Source organism: Lemur catta, chromosome 9 (assembly GCF_020740605.2).
Source record: "Lemur catta isolate mLemCat1 chromosome 9, mLemCat1.pri, whole genome shotgun sequence".
NCBI classification, from domain to species: domain Eukaryota; kingdom Metazoa; phylum Chordata; class Mammalia; order Primates; family Lemuridae; genus Lemur; species Lemur catta.
In genome coordinates this window covers 44,544,264-44,556,522 of record NC_059136.1, presented here as the reverse complement: position 1 = coordinate 44,556,522, position 12,259 = coordinate 44,544,264, and the positions used below count along the sequence as shown (strand labels likewise).

Here is a 12,259-nt window from a genome sequence, read left to right as displayed (position 1 = left end):
GTCCATTTTTCTCATTTTTTTAAAAAAGAAAAGAAACTAAATTTTAAAACACGAAGTAAATGCAAAAATATTTTTCTAGCTTTTAAAATAAAGCTAGACTTTGCTCCTACTCTTGTATTTAAAATCTTGAGACACCCAAACTGAAAGAACAAAAAAGGCATAAAAATATTGAAATGGATGCTTCATATTTAGATTTTATTTCTCATATTCTAATTATTTTAATAAACAAAAAAATCAAACATATAAAGTAAGTTTAGGTTTTTAAGTTAAAATTTCAATTTGCAGACTAGGCTTTTCTGAATGATCAAAATAATTTAAGTGAGCAATAATCTACAGTTCATTGCCCTGAATATTTGACAGTAAATTATTAAATGTGAACAGTTTAACATTTTCAAAATACTACGAGTAACAAAAAGATAAATACCCAAGGGGATTATATCATTATTCAGTGTACAGATTCTCTCATTATCTGTTTACCCAATGCTTCTAAAATGATTTATTAAATGTTTAAAATGTATTAAGTATTTTGTTAAATATTTTAAATAGAGGTAACTGCAATATAGGCTCCAAGGTTCTATAAACATGACACTAGTAGCATCATTGTCAGGAGGTCTTTCAGGTACCAAAACTAATGACGAAAATAACTTCTCTATGTGGCTACTAGAGCAACAGCAATATTTGAAAAGTACTGTCAAGGAATATAATTATTGGCCAGGAGCAGTGGCTCACGCCTGTAATCCTAGCACTCTGGGAGGTCAAGGCAGGCAGATCGTTTGAGCCCAGGAGTTCGAGACCAGCCTGAGCAAGAGGGAGACTCCGTCTCTACTAAAAAATAGAAAGAATTTAGGCAAACAACTAAATATATATAGAAAAAATTATCCGGGCATGTTGGCACATGCTTGTAGTCCCAGCTACTCGAGAGGCTGAGGCAGCAGGATCGCTTAAGCCCAGGAGTTTGAGGTTGCCGTGAGCTAGGCTGACGCCCCGGCACTCTAGCCTGGGCAACAAAGTGAGACTCTGTCTCAAAAAAAAAAAAAAAAAAAAAAAAAACCACACACACACACACACACACACACACACACACAAACAAAGAAGGAATATAATTATCTATGAACAATAAAGATGCCAAATCAAATACGTATATTAGTTTATTCTTTATTTCTAGACAGTGCTGTGTCACTTATGAGGGCCCAGAAATATGAATAATTACACTTATAACTTCCTTAATAATTATTTAAAATCGCAACTGACATCAATATGCAAAACTTCACCTCTCCTGTAAAGTCGTCCCCCAGGAGGAATTAGTAACTGATATCCAGTGTTCCCTTCATTTTTTCCTCCCTTACTCTAGACTTACATCAATTTTGTTTCACAATTTTTTTATCTACACACGTGGTCTTTCCAACTTAAAATCTTTTGAGGCAGTAACCAGGATTTGTTATCTTCGCATCTTTTCCACTGTCCACTCAATGTAATTTACTGGATAAATGCTCTAACGAATTACTGTGAGCTAATTTTTCTTCTGAGGTATTTGAAACATCATATCTCCACATTTAATGCTTTGAGGTCATTAAGTGAACAAGCTCCTATTTCTCCAATAAGTTTCAAAACATACCCCCCAAACTGTCTACATATTATTTCTAGTATTTCTACCAAGAAAAGCTCTTTTGTAAAAATGCAAGGAAAAAAAAACAGAATTTCTAAAAGATGAATCTGTTGAGCAGATCACAAGATTCACTAACTATTTATATAGATACGGGATAACGCAAAATGATAAGTAAACATGATGTCTTTTCACAAAATGTCCCCATCTGCCTAAAAAAATATGGAAAACTTTCTCTATCCTGACTCAACTCTTCCATGAACTCAAAAGCAATGCAAAGCTGAAATAGTAATCACAGGCTAGGTTTCCAGCAGTTTTGCCCTGGGTGTGGGCTGCAGGCAAACTAAGAATAAAGAGAAGGAAGGTGAGCCTTGAAGAGGTAAGTAATTAAGCAGAGATTTTCTCCAACGTAAAATATGGCTTACTTACATAGAGAGCATTGCAAATGATATAACTATACAAACTTTCTCCAAATTCAGTGATGCAAAAATAACACCTATCCTGTGAAACTTTACTCTGAATGCATCTTATTTTAGTTACATTTGTCAATTCATATTTTAGCCTTTAAAAAGACTGTTTAAGATTCTATTCTACAGCACTTCTATAGAATCTTTTTCTTTTGAAAGCTTAAACAAAATTACTGTGTAGAACAGTCTATACTAGTATTTCTTATTCTAACAGCAAACATGAGTAATAAAAAAGAATGCTTTTCAAGTAACAGTTTTCTTCTACTAAAAACGAACAAAAAAAGCCAAAAGCTATGTGTATGTGTCACTTCAATATGTGTTATCACTTTAGTGATTATACATGCTGTACACATTAACACTGTCTAAGTTAGGCATCATTTCATTCTCCTAACTGCATTTTAGTAGTAAAATGCAGTTTTGATGCTTCGTTTTAAAAGAAATCTATTTTGAAGGCCAAGGATCATCCTTTGTGACTAACTTAAAGCAAGCAAAATAAAAAATGTGTCCACTCCAAATATAAAAATTATGGATTTGACTTTGCTGCAGAATAAAATAAGCTGCTTATTTCACCTGCAATATTAAATTGATTTAGTCTGCTGAAAAACAAGACAGTGAGTTATTGAATCTGTGTTTAATTCAGTGCACTTTATAACATATTTAAGGAATTCAGTTGTATAAAACAGTATCTGAATCTTATCAGATGAAAATATTTTTCCCTTTTAGCAAGCCTCGGGTTGCATGTCTGAGAAAACAAATTAGTCTCCAGTTCTCCTAAGCTTGATAATAGTGCCCCCTAATGGGAATTTTAATATGAGTTTTTCTACTCATTTTTTTGAAGCATATATCCTCTAAAATAAATTATCTCACTTTCAACTGAAAGGTAAATTCTGTAATACAAAAGTTTATCAAGGCGTAAATCACTCAAAGGAGAGTTAACACATGTGCAAAAACAAACTGAATCAACAGAGAGAAACAATAGAAAATTCATACCACAACAGTTTATAGGTTTTGAATTATCCTATAATAACATACAAAAAGTGTATTTCACAAGGAAATTATCCCTCTTACTATGTTTCTAGTACTCAGTTAAGTGAGCAATTAATATGTGCTAAACAAAATGTACCACAAAGTGAAAAAACAGGTTCAGAAGGTATTCAGCAATGCACAGCTCCTAAAGCTGAGATTGCCACCCACATTTTTTGGACTCATATCATTACCTTTCCACAATGCCTAGTAACAGGTCTGCAACCATGAATTTAATGCCTTTCTTCCCTATTATTAATATATACACAGACAGTTCCCCTAAACATCAACTTCAATCTGCTTTTTTAAAAGGAAAAATGCACTAAAATTAAAGCAAAAATTACCTATTCTGACACTTCCCAGCTACACCTGTGAAACAAACATCCTATAATATTCAGTATGTTCATTTCAGTGTTCACAGTACATTCTAGACTCAGTCAATATTAAGGCTAGCATCTAGAAAAAAACAACACTGAACAAAAATCATCAATTTGTGATGAAAAGAAAGAACTACTTCCCTATTATTTAACTTTACAAGAGATGGAAAATGATAAGGAGTAAGAAATAGTTGTATAAATTACAGATGGTCAAAAGGGGCCAGAGAGCAAATATGTCAGGTCGGGGACCCATATGGTCTCTGCCACAGCTACTCAACTGTGCCACGGTAGCAAGAATGCAGCCACAGAATACAAGTGTTCATGGCAGTGTCCCAATAAAGTTTTATCTACAAAGGCAGGCCAAAAGATCATAGTTTGTCAACCTCTGATTTAAAACATTTCAAAATCAAATTTCAAATCTCCTCGTTAAATGAGGCACCAAAACAAAAACTAAAAAAACTTGCCTCCCCCTCAAAAACCTAGACAATTCAAATTCATCATTAAAATTATGAAATATTTGGTATTTTACTTGCATGGGGTGGGTGGCAGGAAAAAAAGCTCTTTCTCTAAATAACTATTAGTTTTAGCAGGCACAAAATAACAGAAAAGCAATGAACAAAACAGTGAGCCTTTACCATGATTTAAAATATCAACAGGCCAGGCAGGGTGGCTCAAACCTGTGATCCTAGCATTCAGGGAAGCTGAAGTGGGAGGATGGCTTGCGGCCAGGAGTTTGAGACCAACCTGAAACAAGACTCCGTCTCTACAAAAATTAAAAAACATTAGCCACGTGTGATGGCATACACCTGTAATCCCATCTACTCAGGAGGCTGAGAGGAGGATGGCTTGAGCCCAGGAGTTTGAGGTTACAGTGAGCGATGATGATGCCACTGCACTGCAGCCTGGGCAAAAGAGCAAGACCCTGTCTTCAAAAAAGAAAAAAAAAAAAAAAAAAGTCAACATACGTATATCCATACAATATGGATATATTCTTCTAAGATATATCCGTATAATAAGAAATTTTAGTTTTTATCTAAATTTGATAAAAATCTAATAGTCTCTATATTCTAATGTAAAATATACATTAAAATAGAATAAATGCGTTAGGTGACAGAACCTGAAATTCAAACCTACCACATAAAAGCTATGAAGAAATACAGGGTACTTTCTCAGATTTTTCACATGTATAAATGATAAATCCCGTAAGTTTCCAAAGGTAAACCAAGAAAAACAAATTTATTAGTTTTATACAAAAAGCAGATTTCACATATGGAATAACGATGGCCTACATTCCAATGGCCTACCCTCTAATTTCTGGCATATACTTCACTAAGAGTCTAAAAGCAATACAGTATAGGAAAAAAAAAAAACAAAAAAAACATGGGATTTGGAATCTAGGCAGCCACAGGTTTAGATCCCTATTCTACCAATTCCTAGTTAAATGACAATGGATACGTTATTTATCTCACTAACCATCAGTTTCCTAAACCTGGAAAATGGGACCAGTAAAACCTTCACCTGTGCATAGTAACAACTGATTATAGGCACTTTACATATAGTACACAGCACACAATGCCCAATTATTTTTGATTATTTAATGCTAAACTGAAGTCTTTCCTTGACTGTTAAAACATTTTTTAATGAGCTTATTAAAGTACATGTTAGTGAAATAACATACTGGTCAATTACATCAAGCCCATAAAAGAAGCTAGCTTCCAATGATGGAGATCTAAAATTAGTAATATAATTTGCTTTGTTCATCTACCATCATTGCTATTAACATTATTTCTTCATATTCTAAACCAAGAATATTATAAAAAATGAATTACCTGAGAAAAGTGTGTGACTATATAAACTGTTCTGGAATAGATTCTACTCCCAACTGTGCCACCAACCCAATAACCAAGCAAGCCACTTGAAGTGAAGCTCTTAAGCTTCTCACTTGTAAACCAAAGAAAATGCATTAACAATTCCTTGTCTTACTGAAATATAATTAAGCACCCTCAAATATACTTGTGAGTAGGGGAATAGAGATATCCTACCTAATACTGCCAGAATGGACGGCAGAGAAATCTCAACCTTAATTCTATTGGAGGTAATTCAGATGAAACAGGGAGGGCATAGCTAGTTTAAAAGAGAAAAAAAAAAAAAAAAGATGCATACTGTACAAAGGTTTAAAAAAATGGCAAGTACACTAGTACTAATGCCTAGAACAAAAGTAGCCTTGGTTAGTTTCTAGAGGTATTACTTTAATGAAATATTGATTTGTAGAAAAATTACAAAGTATTTAACCTCACCAAAAATATACCTGGTATCTATTATATGTCCAAGGTATTATGAAGATCTGAAGTCATATAAAATAAGTAACACTGTATCGAGTTAAAAGTGATCCAGCCCAGGTCCAATGACTCACCTATAATCCCAACAACGCAGGAGGCTGAAGTAGGAGGATCACTTAAGGCCAGGAGTTCAAGACCCCATCTCTAAAACATAAGAAAAAGTAGTGGGGTGTGGTGGCACACACCTGTAGTCCTAGCTACTTGGGAGGCTGAGACAGGAGGATCTCTTGAGCCCAAGAGTACAAGGCTGCAGTGAGGTATGACTGCACCACTGCACTCCAGCCTGGGCAGCAGAGTGAGACCCCATCTCTTAAAAAAAGGGGTGGGGGATCAGCTGAAAGTTATATTGAAAAAGGTGAAAAGAAAATTAAGAAAACTATCCAATTTCCAATAGCATTATAAAGAATAAAATACTCAGGAATAAACTTAACCAAGGAGGCAAAAGACATAAACCGAAACTACAAAGCATAGCTCAAAGACATTAAAGACACAAATAAATGGAATGAAAAGCCCTGTTCACAGATTGGAAGATGACATCTTGTCATGTTATCAAAACTACCCAAAAAGAAATTCAATGCAACACCTATCAAAATCCCAATGACATTTTTCTTAGAAATAGAAAAATCCATCCTAAAATTCCCTATGGAATCTCAGGGGACCCCAAATAGCCAAAATAATCTCAAATGAGAAAAAAATTGAAGGTCTCACACTTTTTGATTTCAAAACATATTACAAAGCTGCAGTAATCCAAAGTAGTGTAGTACTAGCATAAAGACAGACATATGGTTTAATGAAATACAATGAAGAGCCCAGAAAGAAACCCTAGCATATATAGGGGTCAAGTGATCTTCAAGAAGGGTGCACAGAGTACTCGATGGGAAAGGATAGTTTCTTCAATAAAGGGTGCTAGGAAAACTGGATATCTACACAGAAAAGAATGAAGTTGGACTCTTATCTTTCAATACATAGAGTATAAAAATTAATTCAAAATAGATTAAAGATCTAAACATAAGACCTGAAACTATAAGACTCGAGAAGGAAACAGAGGAAAAGCTTCATGACGTTAGATTTGGCAATGATTCTTGGATATGATACTAAAAGCACAGGCAACAAAAGCAAAAATAGACAAATGGGACTACATCAAACTTAAAAACTCCTGCACAGCAAAGGAAACAATCAAGAGGGTGAAAACGCAAACTACGAAATGGGAGAAAATACATATTGCAAACCACATATCTGATAAGGGTTTAATATCCAGAATATAGAAAGAATTCTTTCAACTCAACAGCAAAAACAACAAACAATCCAATTTTAAAATGGGCAAAGGACTTCAACAGACATTTCTTCAAAGACATACAAATTGCTAATAAGCATATTAGAAGATGCTCAACATCAGTACCCATCAGGAAAGTGCAAATCAAAACCACAATGAGACATCACCTTATTCCTGTTAAAACAGCCATCATCAGAAACAAAGAAAACAAATGTTAACAGAGACATTGACAAATTGGAACCCTTGTGCATGGTTGGTGGGAATCTAAAATGGTGCAGCTGCTACGGAAAACAGTATAGAAGTTCCTCAAAACATTAAAAATAGAATTACCATATGATCCAGCAATACCCCTTCTGGGTATACATCCAAAAGAAATTGAAAACAGGATCTTGAAGAGATATTTGCATACCCAAGTTCACTGCAGCATTAGTCGTAATAACCAAGAGGTAAAAGCAACCTAAATGTCCATCAATAGATGACTGGATAAAGAAATGTGGCATATACATGCAATGGAAATTCAGCCTTAAAAAAGAAGGAAATCCTGTTATATGCTGCAACATGGATAAAGCCTGAAAACACTATGTTAATTAAAATAAGCCAGTCACAAAACAACAAATACTGCACGATTCCACTTATATGAGGTATCTAAAGTAGTCAAACTCTTAGAAACAGAAAGTATAATAGAATGCTATTTGCCAAGGAGTGAAGGAGGGGATTGTTTAATGGATACAGAGTTTCAGTTTTGTAAGATGAAACAGTTCTAGAGATCTACTGCACAACATACATACAGTTAACATTTCTGTAGCGTATATTTAAAAATGGTTAAAATGGTCAATTTTACGTCATGTGCTTTTTTACCACTATAAAAAAAAGTTATATAGAAAATGAGTCCTGAGAATTAAAACAAGTGAGAAGTTATTTTCAACTCGATTTAAAATAAACCTTTTAGAGTTGACCTCGAACTCTGGTGTGAGCTTTTAATTATTAATGCTATAGGCCTTTGCTAACAAAGCAGTTATATCTGTAGTACAAAAATAAAATGCTTCTGAAATGCTTGAGTACCACCTTCTTTCTGAAACAGGGAGCTGAATTCATCTCTTCCTAAACACTGATGGAGTCAAAATAGGATAGAGGGGAATGGATGTTAGACACAATGATGATCTGTGTCCTTCACAATTTGGCAAGCTGGTTTCATACTGGGAGAGTCAACATCAGCAAAGTTCCTATCCAAATTACTACAAATCAGAATCACAAATTCCAAAATAAGTAAAGGCCAAACTAATGAAGTTTATGATATTGTTCATCGTTTCCCAGAACTTGTGTAAATTTTCCAAAACCTCAGAAATCAAGTGAATTAGGCTAGCCTGACAGAATTCTAAAAACACATTATCAGAAGTCATGATGAGAAATGTAATAGTCATTTGTGTGCAATGCAAAGACACACTTGAAATGAATACCCTTACCTTCATCAAAGTCTGCATCATCCTCTGTGTGCTGGGGAAAAGGAAAGCAGTTGGTAATTTCAAGCCGATCTTCTACAACCAGGCCCAAAAGCACTCCTTGAACAACCTCAGTTCCTTGTCCTTCTTCTTGATAATGCTTGATTATCTTTAATACTACCTAAAGAAAACACAGAAGGGAGCTTAAAAGCCATGCTACTTTGCATTTCCTTTATTTCTAAGAAAAAACAAACTGTACTAGTGGGTTTTCATAAACCACACAATGATATGATTGAACTAAACAAATACCTTACAAATCATTTCCTTTACCCCTACATAAATAATAAAGCTCACGTAATCTAAATGTATTTCTGAAATTCCAGAAGTTTGAATACATGTCAAAAATGTCCATTGTACAGCACTTATGCTCTCAAGTTAAGGCTCTCCCAAGGTCTGGCATCTAAGAGTGTCTTCAGCCAAATCAAATAGCACCCCCTTAACCCCAGGCTATTATTGAGGAAGTGATCCTGTTAAAAGGAAGATAACTTCCTGAGGTAGATAAGAAAACCATCAATAGATACAGAGATAAAGATCTCAATTATTTAGACACCTGAAAGCAAACTCTTTGACAAATACTCATTTTGCCTTTTTCAACAAACCACATGTCCAACAAGAATCTGGTTAGTAACAGAAGACATAAAGAGAACCTAACTTCCAGCACTAGTTTTCCTCAACCAACAGGATACACTAAATAACCTCTGATGGAATAAGTAACTCTTGAATTCTCTCTCCTTTAATATTCTCATAATCATAAAGGAGGTAACACTGTGCATGGTTGGATAATTATTAATTTAAAAGTTCACAGTAATCATCAATAATAATTCCTATAACACAGGATTAATATATGTGAAATGCTCTGAATAGCTTTTATTAATAGTAGTCATATTAATATTTAATATAATTTAGTAATATTTAATATAAGCCTGAAGACCTAAAAGGCAACACAGTCTAAAATATAATGAAAAGTTCTCAGAGGGAAAATAAGTCTAACAACAAAATGATAATTTATTAGTATTTCATTGATTGGTGTTCCATTTGAAACAAATATATGACTGATAGAAACAGTAATTAATTATGGGTTAATAACAGGTTATATTTACTGAACATTGTGCCAGGCAATAATCTAATTATTCACATGTATTGCCCAATCATGTAATCCTCACAAAAACCGTAGGAAAAATGATTATATTCATTTCATAGATAAGAAAACTGAGGCAGAGAGAAATTAATGGCTAAAGGTCACACATCTAGAAGTAGTAGAGTCAAGATTTAAACTTAAAGTCCAATGCTTGTGTGTACACTTTAATAACAAGATGATTTTCATATCAGCAACTCGATAATTAAAATAAGTTAGTAATAGACATACAGCAAAGATTTTGTTATGCATAGACCCAAAAAAACTTTACACCCAGAAGATACAGAACTCCAAAGAGTAGTGAGCAGTCAACAGGTTAAAAGAGCTCAATATGGAAGAACACCAACAGGTAAGACTGGCAGACCTTCAATATTGAGAAATGGAGGTGCACAAACCTTACACATTCCTGTATAAAAGACCTCTTCACTTCTCGACAGGCATAAAAATGGACTTAAAGAATCATGCAAGTATGGGTATGAGTTACAGCTCCAGCATTTACTACCTGTGACCTTGGGAAAACTACTTAATCTTCCTAAGCTTTACATTCTAATTAACAAAATAGAGCTGTTTCATAACATTATTGATACTATTAAAAATGACAAAGTATAGAGAATATTTCACAAAGTCTGCCATATAAGTGCTCAATAAATGATCATTATTGCTTTTTGTCAAGAAAAGAATTATTTAACTTCAATTCAACATATCTTTCTGCCAAGAACAATTATTTTTACACTTAAACAATAGAACAATATGGTATGACTAACAAGGGATAAACCAATGAAGGGATAAACTGACAAAGAGTTATCACAAACACACCTACCAATTTAACTAGGTTACCTAGGTTCCTGTATAATTAACCCTATCAATGAGATAACTGAAAGGCTGTTGAAATCAAAGTAAATGATAGATGCTAGAAGACACACAAGCTTAATGCAGATCTTCGAACCAATTCTAGAATTGATTCCTATACAGCTGAATTCTTACAGTGCAAAAAGGAATACTGATGACTAGAGCCTCGTTTCACAAAGAAGCCAAGTGAAAATAACCTCATTTCCTATTACAAACAAAATAGCAATAAGAAATTATAAATGTATTTTAAAACAAGTCATCACAGTTCAAAATATCTTACATTGGAAAATGGTTTAACTCTAACAAAAGTGAATTCTAAAAGGATTAGTGAGAGAGCAATGTAACCAAACAGCACATCAGGCTTGTTATGCCTGCCAAAGAGCCAATGTAACTTTATACAGCATAAATAGAACCACAAGGCTCCAAGTAAAAGAAATTATCATCTCACTCTTTTTGACATCACTGAACTATTAACTAGCTGTGACCTTGGGAAAGCTATTTAATCTTTAATATCTTTAATTTAATGACCAAAGAGAAAATTTACCAGTAACAGTACCCCATTAAGAGATGGGAAGAACATAGTGGTTTGTTTGACTATCTGCTAACGACAATCAATATGAGTGAGAATACACAGAAAAGAGTAAGAGAGTAAGCTTAAAACACTGTGAAGAGAACCAGTTCAATGAATTCAAATCTCTAAGTGGGGAACATTCATAAAAAACACTTTCCAAATAGTGAAGCATTATCAGGTACTAGATTACTTTGAAAGGAAAAACTAAGGACCACAGCTGACAGTTGCAAGAAAGATTCCAACTTTAAGGATAATTCTCTCTAGCATTAAAAGATGTCCAAACCAGAAAGCCTTCAGGAAAGACTCAATCAGTAAAATAATTTCCAACTCTAATATTTATAATCTTTCCATTTTAATATAATCTGATGAAATAAAGTACTCAGAAAAAAAAAAAAGAAAGAAAACAATTATTAACAAAACTAAGCTAGCTCATTCTTCATTCTAGCATTTTATGGTCTTCCTGCTTCCCATATACACTGAAATCTCAATTCTTTAGTTTAAACAATAATGTAGTGGAAACAAATGCCTTGAGAGTAGAAGTAATTTAGATGTCAAAAGAAAAGGAAATCTCTGATCAGAAGTAACTAAATGACATGTGCTTTTGCTATTCTACATAGATAATCAAGAATCTGAGAGAGACAGAGAGAGAGAGATGTTTCATAGATTAGAGGTGAGACAGAATCCATGTTTTGCTCATTGTCTTTCCTCATAAATGTTCTCATAAAAATGAAGGGATATTTTACCATACCTTCTACACCTACCACACACAGGTACTGGCACATCAAAGATACTCAAAATATACTTGCTGAAGAAATCAATGGTAAACATTTATCGATTACTGAAGATATGTCAAGCATTCCACTAAAATGTCTTACATGTAATGACTCATTTAATCCTCACAACCACTCTATCAAGTCAGTTAGATTATTTTCCCATTTTACATAAAGCAACACACATAATCTTACAGGAAATTAAGTCAAGGAGACGACATCTGATTTCTGAGTCCAAGGCACTTTTAATTACTTCACAATAACTGAGTGCACCAAACATGTTTGTAACAAGGCTGAAACAGATACGATGCAGTGTCAACAACTCTAGTAGAAGTCCCTGTGACTACGGCTAC

The 12,259-nt window shown here is 33.9% G+C and overlaps 1 protein-coding gene across 1 annotated transcript in view; it reads right to left on the bottom strand.

Annotated features, from left to right (window-relative positions):
* EIF3H (eukaryotic translation initiation factor 3 subunit H) overlaps positions 1–12,259 on the bottom strand; it is a 93,953-nt gene that overhangs the window by 58,705 nt on the left and 22,989 nt on the right. The window contains exon 2 of the mRNA XM_045561459.1: positions 8,546–8,702. Within this exon, the coding sequence (XP_045417415.1) occupies positions 8,546–8,702 (157 nt within the window). The remainder of the gene's footprint in view (positions 1–8,545; positions 8,703–12,259) is intronic.